The 18,433-nt window shown below is 44.9% G+C and overlaps 1 protein-coding gene across 1 annotated transcript in view; it reads left to right on the top strand.

Moving 5' to 3' along the window:
* Positions 1-18,433, top strand: part of KLHDC3 (kelch domain containing 3) — a 223,131-nt gene that overhangs the window by 92,640 nt on the left and 112,058 nt on the right. The window contains 1 exon segment of the mRNA XM_033937707.1: positions 17,998-18,069. Within this exon segment, the coding sequence (XP_033793598.1) occupies positions 17,998-18,069 (72 nt within the window).

The raw sequence follows: 18,433 nt of genomic DNA, 5'->3' as shown, positions 1-18,433 counted from the left end.
CTCGGTTTGTATGTTTGCTTTCTCTGCTGGACGGATGTATGGAGTTGGGGCTTTTCTTTGACTATGTTTCTCCTTATACAGTTGCGTCATTTGCCTTGGGTGAGATTTTGCTGGGACGTCCCACCCTTGTATTATTGTTTGCTGCATATTTGGTTACTGATGCTGTGCACTTTTATATGACATGACTCAATTGAATGTGAAATCACTTAATGTGGATGGGATACACTGCCCCATCAAACGTACCAAAATCCTAGCTTATCTTAAGCGGGAACGCACTGACATTGCCTTTCTGCAGGAGACGCATTTAACTCCTCTAGAACATGATAAACTCCGCAGAGAGTGGGTGAGAGTGGTGGGTCATGCTTCCTTCACAACTCGGAGGTGTGGGATGGCTATACTCATACACAAAAACATTCCCTTTCACCTTCATCGCCAGATTGCTGATCCCAATGGGAGGTATATTATGATTGGGGAACTATGGGGCAAACCTTTAGTCTTGTGTAATGTCTATGCCCCTAACTCGTATACCCATGCCTTTTTCACTTCCTTGGTGGGCCACCTTGCTCCGCTTTTGCCCCAGCAGATTATATTGGGTGGAGATTTTAATTTTGTAGCTCATCCACAATGGGACCATAAACCCGCTAAACCGGTACCGAAGGGACATTTCAACAAGGGTGTGTACTTTCTCATGAAGGAATTGGGCCTGCTGGACTCTTGGCGTACTCTGCACCCAGATGAGCAAGATGTCTCTTTTTACTCCCACCCTCATTCGACTTACTCTCGCATTGACTACATTCTTATTTCTGCTTCTTTCTTTCCGTATCTGACGACTGCCAGCATCTCAGTCCCTCTTGTTTCTGACCATGCTCTTCTGGGCCTTGCCTTACAATTTGGCTCCCAAGCAGCGTGTTTGGTGTATGTCACCACATCTCTTCACAGATGCTTCATTCCATGAATTCTTTCAAAAGAAGTGGGATGATTTTGCTCACACTAATTCGGTGGAGGACGCAGGCCCAGTTATATATTGGGAGGCCGCTAAGGCGGTCATGCGGGGACATAGTCTTGCTTATTCCGCTTCCTTGAAAAAACGACATGATGCGGAGCTCCTTGCTTTGTCTAGGGATCTTGCTGCTTATCGGACTCTTCTTATATCTCGTCTCGATGATACTACGAAAAAGGCCATGGGTATTCTTAAATCTAAAATTAATCTTCTCTTGGATCAACGCGCTAGTTGTAATTTATATTGTTACAAATATAAACTACATTGGTGGGGTGATAAAACGGGTCGGTTGTTGGCTAATTTGGTGCGCCCTCACAAAGCGCGGCATACCATTACTTCTATCAAAGACCAACAGGCTATTACGCAGCAATTTGTGAAATTTTACTCTGATCTTTACGCTGCTCAACCTTTTGATGCGGCTGCTAGCGATCAATTCTTCCAGGGCATCTCTCTTCCTACGCTGCCTGCTGACCAATGTGCCGCTCTTAATGGCCCAATTACAGATGAGGAGCTGCAGGTGGCCATCACAAAGCTTAAACTAGCCAAAACACCGGGGCCTGATGGTCTTGGCCCTGAGTTTTATAAACTTTTGGACCCTTCGGCTTTATTGTCTTTAGGGAATTATTTTATGGGACTTCACGCTACTACTCCCCCAGGGGACTCCCGTAATAGGGCACAAATGATCATTCTTCCCAAGCCTGGGTGACCGCTTGATGCCTTGGGGTCTTATAAGCCTATCTCCCTTCTCAATCAGGATATTAAAATTTTGGCTAGTATTCTTGCAGCGCAACTCAATGAATTTTTGCCTTCTCTCATTCATGAAGACCAGGTGGGCAGGCACGCCTCCATGAATCTTTTGAAGGTCCTCGCAGTGTTGCAGTCTCCCCGTGCCGTCAATGATCGAGCGCTCATTACCAGCTTGGATGTCGAGAAGGCGTTTGACATGGTCTCCTGGCCCCACCTCTTCGGGACACTTGATCGCTTTGGTATCAGAGGCGACTTCATTGCTTGGCTGTTGGCGTTGTACCATAACCCTCACTCCCAGTTGTTGGTGAATGGTGGAGTTTCGGAAGGGTTACCAGGCAGGGTTGTCCCCTCTCGCCGCTTCTCTTTCTTCTCTCTTTAGAGCCTTTGGCCGTTCGGATCCGTCAGGACCTCCATTTAGAGGGACTTTGGGTGGGCAGCCGGGAGTTCCGCATCAGCATGTTCGCTGATGATATGCTTCTCTATGTTAATCATGCTGACCGGACCATGCCTGCATTAATGTCCATCATTCGCTCTTATGGTGTTTTTATCGGCCTCAAAATTAAGTTCGATAAGACGGATACTCTTCTGTTAGGAGCCTCAGCTGTGGAACCTTGGTGTCAGGGACTGGGCGTCGGCATTGCCCCAGGGAAGTTGAAATATTTAGGTATCATGCTCTATGATTCAACAGTCGCACAAGCTGATATTTTTGGATCGACTATTAATACCTTATTCTCCATTTAGGACACTCAGATCAACATAACAAAATTTACTAACTATCCCTTCTTTGAAAATAATTGGGACCAGAAGAGCAACCATTTTTTCAGTACTAGCTCCCCAACAGTGGAATAATTTGCCAATTTATCTACGCAGCGAACCTTCATTAGACAAGTTTAAGCACGGCTTAAAAGGCTTTCTTTTTAAAGATGCATTTAATATATAGATAGACATTCAATTAATCACAACATTTTGCCATAGTGAATTAAATGAATAGGGCATCAGTTTCAGTGTTCTCCCTAGCGTGTTCCAGCCGGGCGCATCGCCCAGCTACTTTAAGTGAGCGCCCGGCTGCCATTTTGCAGCTGCAGAGACCGTGCCAGACCGGTTCCGGGATCTGACATCGGACTCGCGACTCAGCGGTGGTTCGCGCATGAATTGTCAAGCGCCTGCTTCTTCCAGTTTGCCTGCACCCTGTACTTGAAGGTGAACAGACCTTTCCTACCTGAACCACAACTTCAGCAGCATTTAATTCAGCACGCAAACTTCGGATAATGCCTGTTCTTCCGCACATGCTCAGATCAGGTCTAACTGAGCATGAGCAGAAGAACCAGCATTAGCGACCAAAGGATTTTCCATGAATTACGCCACTGCTCACGGTGGAGTATGGGCGGGGAAGGGGTAATTTGCATAGCGTGCCAAGGGGTTGTATTTCGATTGGTCCAACGCCTTAGCAGGCTATGCAAATCACCCCTTCCCCGCTCCTACTCCTTCACCGTGAGCAGGGAAGGGTAATTTGCATAGTGTTTTAACATTGACCTATTAAAACATTTTCGCTTGGAAACCTTCAGATCCACACTCCATGCCCATGCCAACCTACAGGTCTGAATATCAGGACTAAGGGTCAAAAGAAAAGAAGTATAATATCCCAACCAAAGGGCAGCCAGCTCCCACATCGCCAAACATTGTCCCAACCATTCAAAATAGCGGCCGTGCAAGAGCGTAAGTTTTTGATCGCCTTTTGGATCTCCGTGCCCCGAAAGGGTCCGTTCAATACAGACCTCTGCAGATCAGTAAACCGAGGCATACCAGCGTCCTCTAAGTAATCAAGAACATCGGGACCACTATAGGGCCCAGGACTGGCATAGAAGGTAGAGAAATGCCGGTAAAAGGCATCCGCTATATCCGCTGTCTTGGTTTGATAAGAACCATTGTCCGCCTTAAGTTTAGAGATATAGCGATCATCCTGCCAATTCTTAGTCAGGGTAGCTAACATTTTTCCTGTCCGGTTACCATATCGGTAGAAACGATATTTCCTATAAAAAAGAGAGCGCTTGGTTCGATCATGCAATAAAGCGTTGAGGGCCACCTGAGCCGCGTGAAGTTCCTCCCTCAGTGTGTTTGTGGGATGACAAAGAAATTTAGCTTTCAATTGGGAATATTGTTTTTCCAATCTAAGGATGCCAGACGAAATCCATTTACGAGCAGAAACATACGATATAATTTCCCCCCGAAGAACTGCTTTGGCCGTCTCCCAAAAGAGGGCAGGGGTAGATTGATGCTGACCATTAGTAAGAAGAAAATCATCCCATCGTTTATGTAAGTAAGTCAAGAAGTCCGGATCATCCTGTAAATAGGAGGGAAAGCGCCACCGGAGGGATCCCTGGGGAGGAGCACTCCAGGCCACATTTATCCATATAGGGCAATGATCAGATACCTCCAAGGGTCCGATAGCGGCCTCAGTGACACGAGAAAAGAGATGTTCCGAGACCAAAAGATAATCTAAGCGGGAGAAGGACCCATGCGCTCTAGACTGGTGAGTATAGTCATAAGAACATAAGAAGTTGCCTCCACTGGGTCAGACCAGAGGTCCATCCTGCCCAGCGGTCCGCTCCCGCGGCGGTCCATCAGGTCCGCGACCTGTGAAGTGGTTACTGACCACTTCTATAACCTACCTCAAGTTCTATCTGTATCCCTCTATCCCCTCTATCCCCTTATCCTCCAGGAACCTATCCAAACCTTCCTTGAACCCCTGTACAGAGTTCTGGCTTATCACCTCCTCCGGAAGCTTGTTCCATGTGTCCACCACCCTCTGGGTAAAAAAGAACTTCCTAGCATTTGTTCTAAACCTGTCCCCTTTCAATTTCTCCGAGTGACCCCTAGTGCTTGTGGCTCCCCACAGTTTGAAGAGTCTGTTCTTATTCACTTTCTCTATGCCCTTTAGGATTTTGAAGGTTTCTATCATGTCCCCTCTAAGTCTCCTCTTCTCCAGAGAGAACAGCCCCAGCGTTTTTAACCTGTCAGCGTAAGAGAAATTTTCCATACCTTTTATCAGTTTAGTCGCCCTCCTCTGCACTCCCTCGAGTACCGCCATGTCCTTTCTGAGGTACGGCGACCAGTATTGAACACAGTACTCCAGGTGCGGGCGCACCATTGCGCGATACAGCGGCATGATGACTTCCTTCGTCCTGGTTGTGATACCCTTTTTGATGATGCCCAGCATTCTGTTTGCTTTCTTTGAGGCTGTCGCACATTGTGCCGATGGTTTCAGTGATGTGTCAACCATCACCCCCAGATCCCTTTCAAGGTTACTCACCCCTAGCGGTGTTCCCCCCATTTTGTAGTTGAACATCGGGTTCTTTTTCCCTACATGCATGACTTTGCATTTCTCTACGTTAAAACTCATTTGCCACTTATTTGCCCAGTCTTCCAGTCTCGTTCCAGTCTCCAGTCTTGCAGGTTTTCACAGTCTTCCGTGTTCCTAACCCTGCTGCAGAGTTTGGTGTCATCAGCAAATTTGATAATCTCACATTTTGTCCCCGTCTCCAGATCGTCAATAAATATATTGAACAATAGAGGTCCTAGCACCGACCCCTGTGGGAACTCCGCTCGTGACCCATTGCCAGTCTGAGTATTGGCCCTTTACTCCAACCCTCTGTTTCCCTGCCTGCCAACCAGTGTTTGATCTATCGGTAGATATCCCCTTGCACCCCGTGGTTCCACAGCTTTTTTAGTAGCCGTTCGTGAGGTACCTTGTCGAAGGCTTTTTGGAAGTCAAGGTAAATGATGTCTATGGATTCCCCCTTATCCATCTGGCTGTTTATTCCCTCGAAGAAGTACAGCAAGTTTGTGAGGCACGACCTTCCCTTGCAGAAGCCATGCTGGCTCGCCTTCAGTTGTCCATTTTTTTCTATGTGTTCGCAGATTGTGTCCTTTACCATTGCTTCCATCATCTTTCCCGGAACCGAAGTCAAGCTCACAGGCCTGTAGTTTCCCGGGTCACCCCTTGATCCCTTCTTAAAGATGGGCGTGACATTTGCTATTTTCCAGTCCTCTGGGATCTCTCCAGTTTTTAGGGAGAGGTTACATATTTGGCGAAGTGTCTCTGCTATTTCGTTTCTCAGTTCTTTTAGTACCCTTGGGTTGATGCCGTCCGGGCCTGGTGATTTGTCGCTCTTCAGTCTATCTATCAGTCTGAGGACATCCTCTTTGCTTACCTCTATTTGTACCAGCTTTTCGTCGTGTTCCCCGTTTATAATCACTTCGGGTTCTGGGATATTGGATGTGTCCTCTCTGGTGAAGACTGACGAGAAGAATTTGTTTAACCTGTCAGCTATCTCTTTTTCCTCCTTTATCGCTCCTTTCCTGTCTCCGTCGTCCAGTGGTCCCACTTCCTCTCTGGCTGGTTGTTTCCCTTTCACATACCTGAAGAAGGGTTTGAAGTTTCTTGCTTCTCCTGCCAGTCTTTCCTCATAATCTCTCTTTGCTTTCCTGACCTCTCGATGGCATTCTTTCTGGTACCTTTTGTGCTCTTCCTGGTTCTCCCTTGTTGGTTCCTTTTTCCATTTCTTGAAGGATGATTTCTTGTCGCTTATCACCTTATTAACTGCAGTTGTTATCCATGCTGGGTTTCTAGTTCGATTTTTTTTGCACCCTTTCCTGAACCTTGGGACGCACAGGTCTTGTGCCTCGAGCACTGTGCCTTTAAGCAGTGTCCAGGCTTCCTTTACGGTCTTCATCTTCCCTGAGCTGTTGCTGTGCTTTTTTCCTACCATTTTCCTCATGTCTTTGTAGTTTCCTTTTCTGAAGTTGAGTGCTGTCGTTGTGGTTCTTTTCACCTTAGATGTTCCCATGTTTAATTTGTACTGGATCATGTTGTGATCGCTGTTCCCTAACGGTGCTAGTACCACCACTTCCTTTGCGGGTCCTTCTAGCCCGTTGAGGATTAGGTCTAGAGTGGCATCCCCTTGCGTTGGTTCCGTGACCAGCTGCTCCATGAAACAGTCTCTTATCACCTCTATGAATTTAGTTTCTCTCGTGCAATTTGAGTGCCCAATGTCCCAATCTATTCCCGGATAGTTGAAATCCCCCATAACCACCACCCTTCCACTTTTGCACACCTGCCTCAGTTCGGCCTCCAGGTCCAGGTCGTTTGCTTCTGGCTGTCCTGGTGGGCGATAGTAAAGTCCCAATTTGATGTCAGCTCCTTCCCCTCCTGTTAGCTTAACCCATAGTGACTCCAGACTGTCTGCCCTTATTGTTGTTTCTGATCTGGATGAAGGAATGTAGTCCTTTATTTACAGTGCTATTCCTCCCCCCTTCTTGTGCGCCCTGTCCCTCCTGTAGAGTTTGTACCCTGGCAGGGCTACATCCCATTTGTTGTCCTCTGACCACCATGTCTCTGTGATTCCTATTATGTCTAGGTCCTTATTTCTGGCTATAACTTCTAGCTCCCCCATTTTAGTCCTTAGGCTCCTAGCATTTGTATATAGGCAATTTAAGCCCCGGTTAGTTACCTTTTCTTTTGGGTCTACTCTTGATTTGATGCTCCTGCTGGTCGCCCGCTTCTTTGATCTTTGATAGCCCTCTGGTTCCGGCTGTGTCCTCCATGTCTTGCTCTTTAGCTCTACTTTCCTCTCGGGTCCCTGTATTGTATCCTTGGGTTTATGTCCATAAAGTGTCCATTTTGCCTCTAGTCCACTATCTTCCTTTCCTGTTTCAGTATCCTTGCTCGATACTGTGGTCTGATGTGTCGAGGTCAGATCGACTCTCGGCTTTCCCCTTGTTATCAGTTTAAAGTCATGTCTATGCAGGTCTGGATGTTACGTGCCAGCATCCTCGTCCCAGCCGTGCTCAAATGCAGTCCATCTCTCCTGTAGAGCTTGTTTTTCCCCAGGAAGGTTGACCAGTTCCGTACAAAGAGGAAACCTTCCTCGTCACACCATCGCCTCAGCCATCCATTTGTTGCTTGCAGCTCGGTCTGCCTCCTCGCATCTGCCCTTGGCACTGGCAGGATCTCTGAAAAGGCTATCTTCCCTGTCTTCAGCTTCAGCTTCCTCCCCAGGATCTTAAACTGCTCGGTCAGTGTAGTCATGTTGAAATTTCTTCTGCTGACGTCATTGGTTCCGACGTGGATTATCACTGCTGTTTCCTCTGTCCCTTTCAAAAGGGTGGAGAAGCCGCCAGGGATCGACCAATCCCAGGGACTTACAGAGAAATGATACTCCCTTTGTGGATGCATTGGTTGGCGGAGTGGAGACAGTAGATCGATCCATAGAGAAATCTAAAACTTGGTTAAGGTCCCCAGCCACAATAAGAGGAAAGGAAGAATCCAAGAGGCCTAGAGAAATCAAAGTAGTGAAATAAGAGTGAGAATAGAAATTAGGCCCATAAGTAATCAATAAGCGAAATTCTGTACTCTGCAAGGATATATGCAACAATAAATTTCTACCCTGAGTGTCTTGGTGACACACTGTGACAGCATACTTCAGACCCTTACGGATCAGCAAGCATACCCCAGCCCTTTTGCCCAAAGAAGAAGCATAAAACACTGAGCCAACCCATCCTCGTTGTAGTTTCTTATGCTCCTCTACCGTCAGTTTAGTTTCCTGCAAGCAAGCTAAATCAGCACGATGGTGTTTCAACTGTTTTAGCAGCTTCGTACGCTTCACCGGGGACGTAATCCCGGACACGTTCCAGGAAACAATACGGAGTGAGCTGTCACCCTGGGTCCACTGACATAGGTAACATACAACAAATAAGAAGCAAGTTCCGCACCCAGGCGCCCAGCCTCACCCAAGTGCTCTTCATCTGATACCCCTGGTAGCACCCTGCAAGCAACAAAAGAAAAAATAGCAAGAACAGAAAACAGTAAAGCAAAGGAGGCCAGAAAAAGAACAACAACCAAACAAGCAATCCTGTATACTGTTCCCATCCAAACATCCAACTCCCCCCCATCCCCCAAAAAACCCAAACAGCATATCCCGAGGAATATGCAAGAGGACCGTGAAGACACCTTACGGGGCCCCAATCCACCCAACCACAAAAGAAAACATGGAAGCATAACTCGAGCTTCAACACAGTGAACAGGAACTATCAAGAGTCAGAAAAGTCCACCCTGGCCCTGAAGTAACCAGACTATGATGGAAAAAGTCAAGGTGGGGCCGAGGGAGAGCCAAGATGTTGGTTAATAAAGTCCGCTGCTTCCGAAGCCACTGAGAAGGAGTGCCAAGTACCATCATGCTGGATCTTCAGCAGAGCTGGATAGACAAAGAGGAAGCGCTGCTTAAGCTCCCCCAATCTGGAGCATAGAGGATAGAATGCCTTTCGCCGGTCAGTAAGTGCAGATGAGTAGTCTTGGCTAAGTCGTATAACAGAACCCCGTAATTTTAAGGAGTCCTTCTTGACCCGGGAGTGCCGCAATATATCCATCTTGTGTCGGTAGTTTAGAAATTTTGCAATTACCACACGTGGTCTGGATTCACGGGTAGGTCGCGCGCCTAAGCGATGGGCCCGTTCCAAACAGAAAAAGCCAGGCGCCACAGCATCAGAAAATTCCAGCTCGAGCCAACCCTCCAATTCAGCCAAAAGGCGCGCGTCTGGAATTATTTCGGGTACACCCAAAAACCGTAAATTATTCCGGCGCGACCGATTTTCCAGGTCGTCCAGCTTGTCAGCCTGTAGGCGTACCGTTTCCTGCAGGGCCGCTAAGTCCAGTTCATGGGAATTAACAGAGTTTTCCGCTGCAGACACCCGCTGCTCCAACTCTGTAGTGCGCGCCGCAGTGTCTGTGAAGAGGTGCTCCAAACGATTCATTTGGGCTGTTAAAGTCTCAAGCTGCGGCCCGAGCACCTGTGCCACTGCCTTTTGGATGTCTGCAATAGCAGTGTCGGCCAGCACAGACACCGCCGCGGCCGAGGCCGCCGTCATTTTCTTGTCCCCAGGCTGCATGCACGCCGGAGTTTTTCGGGTGGAGGGAGGGCGAGCCGCTTCTTGCGAGCGGGTCAGATATTGATCCATTAGTTCCGGATCCGTCGTGCCACAAATCGGGGCGGCCAGGGTGCTGTGAAACAGATCGAAGCTCGTGGAGATGGATCGGGGCCCCGGAGCTGAGCAGGAACGCGTCCTCAGCAGCTCATAGCGTCACGTGACCTCCTCCAAATATCTTTTAAACCAGTTTTTAATTTCTTTTTAGTAAATCCACTTAATATTTTATACCACTAGGCGGCCTGGTGACCCAAGAAGTCTGTCTGAAAACAAAGAATGATGATACTATAATGATTATTAAGGTTTTTCCAATCAGGGAACCCCGCCTGAATGGCATGCTTTAGTTGCAACCATCTAAAATTTTCTGATTTATTAAGTCCAAACTTATGCTGCAACTGTGAAAATTCAAGCATAGCACCATTAGAAATAACATCATCCAATATACGTACTCCTGCTACCATCCAATGCTTCCAGACTAGCCTTTCTCCACCAATTTGAATCTTGGAGTTTACCCATATAGATTGATTTGTTGATTTGTAAATTGGAATAGTTGTTAAATTGCTTACATACCGTAAAGTTTTCCATGTATCGGCTAGTATTCTGTTGTCTTTACTGTAGCTAGGCATTTTGATACTGAGCACATGGCACAGACGCAATGGAGACATGAGTTGCCATTCTATCCATAACCAGTCTGGGAGTTTTTCCATGAGTTCTGGGAGGATCCAATACATACCTTGGCGCAAAATATAGGCTTGATGGTACCTATAAAAAATTTGGAAAATTTACCCCTCCCTCTAAAATTGATCTTTGTAAGGATACCAAAGCCACTCTAGGAGTTTTACCCAGCCAAATAAATTTTAACAGAATACTATTTAATTTTTTATAAAAGGACCCTTGAAAATATACCGGTAACATACCCATCTGGTAACAAACCACAGGCAAGATCATCATCTTAATAGTTTGGACTCTCCCCCACCAAGAAAGGTATAAAGGATTCCATTGCTCACACATTTCCGTAACCTTCTGCAATAACGATTTTTCATTTATTTTCATTGTTTCATCCAATGTATTTTTAATCCAAATGCCTAAATATTTTATTCCATCATCCTTCCAAAGAAAAGGAAATGAATCAAACAAACCTTTTGTACAATGTACATTGAGTGGAAGAATTTCTGATTTAGACCAATTTATCTTATAGCTAGACTCGGGCGAGTCTCTGGACATAGTGTACTTGGATTTCAGTAAGGCTTTTGACAGCGTCCCACACCGTAGACTATTAAACAAGATGAAATCTATGGGGTTAGGAGAGACACTAATTGCATGGGTCAATGATTGGCTGAGTGGAAGATGTCAGAGGGTGGTGGTCAACGGCACCCTCTCTGAGACATCGGAGGTGACCAGCGGAGTGCCACAGGGCTCGGTCCTGGGTCCACTCCTTTTTAACATATTCATAAGGGACTTGACCCGAGGGCTTCAGGGTAAAGTAACACTATTCGCTGATGATGCCAAACTATGTAATATAGTAAGTGAAAGCAATCTGCAGGATAGTATGACGCAGGATCTGCTTACGTTGGAAAACTGGTCCTCGACATGGCAGCTGGGCTTCAACGCTAAGAAATGTAAGGTTATGCATCTCGGTAGCAGAAATCCATGCAAACCTTACACCTTAAATGAAGAAACACTAGCTAGGACTTCAGAAGAAAGAGGCTTGGGAGTAATCATCAGTGCAGACATGAAGGCCGCCAAACAAGTAGAGAAGGCCTCATCCAAAGCAAGGCAACTTATGGGATGTATCAATAGAAGCTTCGTTAGCCGCAAACCTGAAGTCATAATGCCACTGTACAGAACCATGGTGAGACCTCATCTGGAATACTGTGTGCAATTCTGGAGGCCACATTACCATAAAGACGTGCTTAGAGTTGAGTCGGTTCAGCGGATGGCCACTAGGATGATCTCAGGGCTCAAGGGTCTCTCGTACGAAGAAAGACTAAACAAATTGCAGTTCTACACTCTAGAGCAGGGGTGCCCACACTTTTTGGGCTTGCGAACTACTTTTAAAATGACCAAGTCAAAATGATCTACCAACAATAAAATTTAAAAAAAAACCACAACGCACACTGTACGCATACAATTGTTAATTATCATTCCTATTCTGGGGTTTTTTCAAAGAGGTCAAAGGAGATGACTCTATGCACTGTCACCTCAGTAACAACCATACAAAAATAGACAAATACCCACCTCCTCCCTTTTTACTAAACCACGATAGCAGTTTTTAGCGCAGGGAGCTGCGCTGAATGCCCAGCGCTGCTCTCGACGCTCATAGGCTCCCTGCGCTAAAAACCTCTATTGCGGTTTAGTAAAAGGGGACCATATTGTAAAATATAGAGAGCAGATATAAATTCAGACACATTTTGATCACTAAATTTAAAATAAAATCATTTTTTCTACCTTGTCTGGTGATTTCATGAGTCTCTGGTTGCACTTTCTTCTTCTGACTGTGCATCCAATCTTTCTTCCCTTCTTTTAGCCTGTATGCTTCCTCTCTTCCTGACCTCATTCCCCCCCCCCCAATGTTTTCTTCTTCTCTCCTTGCCCTCTCTTTCTTTCTCTCTTCATGCCCCCATTCTTTTTTTCTGTTTCTCTTCTTTCCTTCTGTCTCCCTGCCTGCCCTCTTTCTCCCTCCCTGCCCACCCACAAGCCACTGCTTCTGCCGCTGCCATCGGATAACAGGCCCCCAAAGCCGCCCGCCGCCGGCCAAGCTCTCCTTGCTTCGGGCCCACCAGCATTCCTCTCCCCGACGTCAATTTTGCCGTCGGAGAGGAAGTTCCCCTGGCCAGAACTTCCTCTCCGACGGCACAATTGAGGTCGGGAAGAGGAAGGCTGATCGGCCCAAGATCGACATTTTGGGAAAAATGCTGCCGGGTCCTGCCTTTGAGGAAACAGAAAGTAGGCAGGACCTGGCAGCAAGAAGAGCAAATCGCAAGCTTCACTGACCTGTCTCCCGCTTTAGCCCGCGAACAGGACTCTAACATGTGCGTGCCAGCTTCCCTTCTTACCCCCTCCCCCTCCCCGGACATAACTTCCGGTTTCAGAGGGAAGCGAAGGGAAGCCGGTACAAGCACATGTTAGCCCCCGGAGCATAAGTTCTCCAAGCCTTTTTTTGGTTTTTTTTTAAAATGTTGAGCAGCGGAGGCAGCAGCAGAATTCAGGAGCGGGCCAGTCAGGAGGGGAAAAAAGAGAAGGGAAGAAGGGAACCCGTTCTGCGATCGACTGGGGTCGCCTGAGCGAGCGACCTGTCGATCGCGATCGACGCGTTGGGCACCCCTGCTCTAGAGGAACGCAGGGAAAGGGGGGACATGATTGAGACATTTAAATACATCACGGGACGTGTCGAGGTGGAAGAAGACATCTTCTTTCTCAAAGGACCCTCAGTCACAAGGGGGCACCCGCTCAAACTCAGAGGAGGGAAATTTGATAGTGACGTAAGGAAGTATTTCTTCACAGAAAGGGTTCAAGTTTCAAGTTTATTAGATGACTTGATTAACCGCTTAAACCAAATTTCTAAGCGGTGTACACTTAAAATTTACATATGTTAGGGAACAAAACAGTCCATACAATTAATAAATAAAATTATTATGATAAAAATTAACATTACTAAACAATAGGTAAGGAGGGATGAAATACAATTCGTAAAGAAAAGAAGAGACATCAAGGGAAAATACAAAAGGGAAATAAGACATACAGGGGGAATAAAATAAACCAAAACAATAAGATAAAAGATTAACTTACGAATGCATCTTTAAAAAGAAAAGTTTTCAACTCATTTTTAAATTTCGCGAACTCCTTCTCCTCCCGTAAAAACATAGGGAGGGCGTTCCAAGTTTGCGGTGCTGTACAAGAAAAAATAAATTGTCTCCTTGTATTAATAATTTTTAGTGAGGGAATAGATAAAAGATTTTGTTCGCTAGATCGTAATATTCTCTTTGCAGAATAAGGGATAAGTAATCTAAATAGAAATGCTGGGGTCTTATTATATAAAGTTTTAAAAATAACTGTACATAATTTATGAGTAATTCTATATATGACTGGAAGCCAATGAGCCTTTTTGAGGAGTGGTGTTACATGATCAAACTTTTTGGATTTAGTTATCAATTTAATTGATGCATTTTGAATAATTTGTAATCGTTTTATCTCTTGTAAAGCAATTCCTTTAAAAAGGGAATTGCAATAGTCGATTTTAGACATCACCAGAGAATGAATCAGTATATTAAGTGCTTTAGGACAGAGAAACTTAGAAATGGAACGAATTTTACGCAGTCTGTAAAAGGTAGTTTTCACAATACTACTGATATGATCATGATAATTAAGTTTATTATCAAAGATTACTCCTAAAATTTTTATATTTTTAATTAATTGAAGGGGAACATTTAGAATTGTAATAGGAGTAACAAGAGAAAAACTATCCTCCCAGGGAAAAAGCATAACATTTGTTTTTTTGATATTGAGAGCCAGTCTGTTTTTGTCCAGCCAATGATGAACTTGATCTAGTTTCTCATTTATTGCTGAAATTTCATTTATGTTGTTATCATTTAATGGGTGCAATAATTGTATATCATCGGCATAGGCAAAAACATGAAATCCAATGGATTGGCATAATGTCAACAGCGGAACCAAAAAAATATTAAAAAGCAAAGGTGAAAGAATAGATCTTTGTGGAACCCCATGTGAAATATGTGAAGGTAAAGATGAAGATTCATTGAAGATAACTGTGGATGTGCGATCACTAAAGTAAGATGTAAACCAAGCTAGGACCTCATCTGTAACCCCTATTGAATGAAGTCTAGCAAGGAGTAATTGGTGATCGATCGTATCAAATGCTGCTGAAAGATCTAGTGAGGTTAACAGCACCGATTGATGATGATCTAAGAAGTATTGAATAGAAGTTGTCATACCGATAAGAGAGTGTTCCGTACTATGGTGCTGTCTAAAACCTGTTTGATTTGGATGTAACACATTGGTTGGTTCTACAAACTCTGAAATTTGGTTAAAAACAATTTTTTCAGTTAACTTTGCCAAAAATGGAATGTTAGAAATTGGTCTATAATTAGACAGGTCAGTTTGACTAATATTTTTCTCTTTTATAAGTGGTTTGATATATGATTTTTTCCAGTCTAAGGGCACTGTGTGTTGGTTTAAACTTTCTGTAACTAATACGTGAATCAAAGGTCCAAAGATGTCAAAATATTGTTTGAGAAATAGTGGTGGTATTTGATCAACTTTCAAACCTTTCATATTCAGAGTTTTTAGAGTAACTTCAATCTCCTTTATGCTTGGTATTTTGAATTGTAGATCACTGGAACAAGCTTCCAGAGTAGGTGATCAAGGCCACCAGCGTGCTTGACTTTAAGAATAAATGGGACGTTCTAGTGGGATCCCTACGAGGGTCGAGTTAAGGAACTAGGTCATTAGTACTCAGACGTAATGGGGTGGGTCAGTAGAGTGGGCAGACTTGATGGGCTATAGCCCTTTTCTGCCGTCATCTTTCTATGTTTCTATGTTTCTATTTTAAGTAAACATGGAATGGTTGTCTCAGGATTTCTTAAATAGAGCAAAATATCATCCGCATAAGCCGAGATCTTATATTGTCGAACCTTATGAGGAATACCCTGAATCTCCTCTGCTTGCTGAATAGCTAATAACAAGGGTTCCAAAACAATATCAAAAAGCAAAGGAGATAAGGGACAACCTTGTCTAACCCCCCCATTGCAACCTAAATCCTTCTGAAAAATTGTTATTAATATACAATTTAGCAACAGGAGAACTATACAATGTTTGAACCATTTGTATAAATCCTGGGCCAATACCAAACCATGCCAACGTTTGATACATGAAGGTCCATTCAACACGATCAAAGGCCTTCTCTGCATCAAGAGATACAGAAAAAGCCGGATCATTTAAGGCTTTTGACAAATTCAGCATATGACATGCAAGCCTAGTGTTGTTAGAAGAATGCCTTTCTTTAGATTTCCTCCTATTGAGGAAATCTGCAAAGCTGCCACTTGGTCCTCGGTTCATAATTTCACCTCTCATTGTTGTCTGGATTCTTTTTCCAGACGGGATGGCCATTTTGGCCAGGCAGTTTTACAAAATTTATTCTCCTAAATTGCCAACATTCCCACCATCCCATTCTGGTTAGCTTGGAAATCACCCACATGTAAGAATATGTTATCTGCTTATCCTAGGATAAAACAGGTATTATCCAGGGACAGCAGGCAGATATTCTCACGACCCCACCCACCTCCCCTGGTTGGCTTCTTAGGTAGCTATCTGAACTGAGGAAACGCGCGCCCTATGTCGGGCGGTGCAGGACTCGCACATGTGCGGTATGGCATTCGTGAACTTTCTTAAAGTTTTACAAACAAGTTGTCCGCATCCGGGCTCCATGGATGACGTCGCCCACATGTGCCTGCTTTCCCTGGATAACACCTGTTACAGTAAGTAACTGTGCTTTTTCTGCCGATCTTCTTTTGTTTCATGTTGGATTCTTTGGTGGACTGCTTGCCTTGTTGTTTCGTTACAAGTTAACTTACATGGAGTGGAATGTACTAGAGGAGTTGTTTGGTTGTTTATATATACATATGGGTTACAGTTGGTTGACATAGAGCAGTGGTCTCAAACTCGCGGCCCGCTCTTTGCAGCGTGCTCCGGCTTCCCCCCTGGCCTCCCGCTCTTACTTTCAGCTAATTACCACAGCCTGCAGAGAGGATTGCCGGTGCTGTAGTGTTCCTTGCGGGCTGCCGTCATCCTCAGCAGCATGTTCCCTCTGCTGCGCTCCTGCCCTTGATGTCAGAGGAGGGGCTGGACCACAGCAGAAGGAACATGCTGTGGAGGCCAATAGCAGCCTGCAAGGAATGCTACAGAACCGGCAATATTCTCTGCAGGCTGCGGTAATTAGCTGAAACTAATTACGGGAGGCCAGGGGGAAGCTGGAGGACGCTGCAAAGAAGGAGGGGAATATGCAGGCTTTCGGGGGGGGGGGGGGGGAGGAGGAAGATTTATAAACTATAAAGAGTTTTATTTACCTCATGCAAAATTGTCATTTCTTTAATAAGACATTAACTATTTTTTTCTGTGGCCCTCCAAGTACCTACAAATCCAAAATGTGGCCCTGCAAAGGGTTTGCGTTTGAGACCACTGACATAGAGTGAGTCAGTTGTAGGCATTGTAAACTTGGTTATAAATATAGATTTATATTTCACATAGTATTACTAATTTACAATGCATTTGAACACTTTTATTATGTATGGAAAGGGTTCAGAGTTAAAGGCCTGGGTAAGTAGGTGGGAAGGGAAGGAAGGATTGTTTAGAGATGTTTGGGGGTTGCATAAAAGAAAAACTGTGCACTGGTGTGCTAAACTTTGTTTTGAATATAAAAAAAAAAAGAAAGAAATACAAGTGGAAATAAAGAAGTAAATAAGATAACAGAGAAATGGGGGTGGGGGCCCAGTGTACTTGTGTGCCTAGGGGCCCTCGAGTACATGCTAATGACCTGCTTTATGTGTTTGTACGTTTATATCTCATAAATTATTTAGCATAGTGTTGTTAGCCCTTTAATGTGACTTAAAGAGCCCTAACTCCAGCAATTGTCCTAACATAGCTTGGTAACTTCCCTCTGTCACACTTTTAACCCATCTGGCTTATCTGCTAGCGTAAATGGAGTTTAGTATCCCGCAGTAGAAGCAAAGGAAGTATGGATTGAATCTATTTCGCTAACTCATAACACAAATTTTGGAAATAATTATCATACAGGTTCCCAGAGCAATCATTACTAGCAGTGTCTCGCAATCCTTCGACCAGCTGCACACCAAACTCAGTGCCCCAGCCGTAAGGCACCCAGAATCGCTTGGATCGACACATGCGCGGAGGCCCATCTGGCTGCGATCCGCTTTGGTTGGGGGATCCTAGAGGAGGGGAGGTGCGGGGAGAGGAGGAGAGTCGTCCATGCCAGCTGACTGCTTACAGGACTTGCCTCTCGCCATACCGCTTGCCGCAAGAGGTACATCCTGTAGGCAATCAGCCGGCATGGCGTCTCTCCTCCCCAGTATGTCGCAGCACAACTGAAATCTCAGGAGGCACACTGGTGTGCCATGGCACATGGTTTGCAATACACTGCCTTAGAGTGACAAAGGAGTTGGCCCCCTCACTCTTGTCTGTATTTTATTTTTGTTCAGGCAGTGAGCCTTTTTTTTCTCCTTTCTTTTGACTTCTAGGCAGACTGCTTCTCTAATGACATTCATAAACTGGATTCCAGTACCATGACCTGGACACTAATTAATGCAAAAGTGAGTGTGTAGTCTTCCACTTTGAAATGCATGCTTCTTATGGTTTATAGTTTATGGGTCACAAGGCGGAGCACAGCATCACACACAATAAATCTGCACAAACATTTCAATCATTGTGCAAAAATTAAAATTTTACATAATCATTTAACATGAAAAATACAAACTTGACAACGATAATATTACCCAAGCACCAATCTTTTCCTACTGTTGCCTACCCCAATAATCACTGAACAAGTCAACTCTGCTCCACCCACCAACTCAACCGGCATATTTCATACAGCAAAACAAGTGGCGTTTAGCAGTTTTTTAAATGCACCCAAACTGTTTTGTTGGTTTTTTTTGTATAATCTCTTTATTGTGCAAA

The sequence above is a fragment of the Geotrypetes seraphini genome, chromosome 3 (genome assembly GCF_902459505.1).
Source record: "Geotrypetes seraphini chromosome 3, aGeoSer1.1, whole genome shotgun sequence".
NCBI classification, from domain to species: Eukaryota; Metazoa; Chordata; class Amphibia; order Gymnophiona; family Dermophiidae; genus Geotrypetes; species Geotrypetes seraphini.
This window is presented reverse-complemented; position numbering and strand designations above follow the sequence as displayed.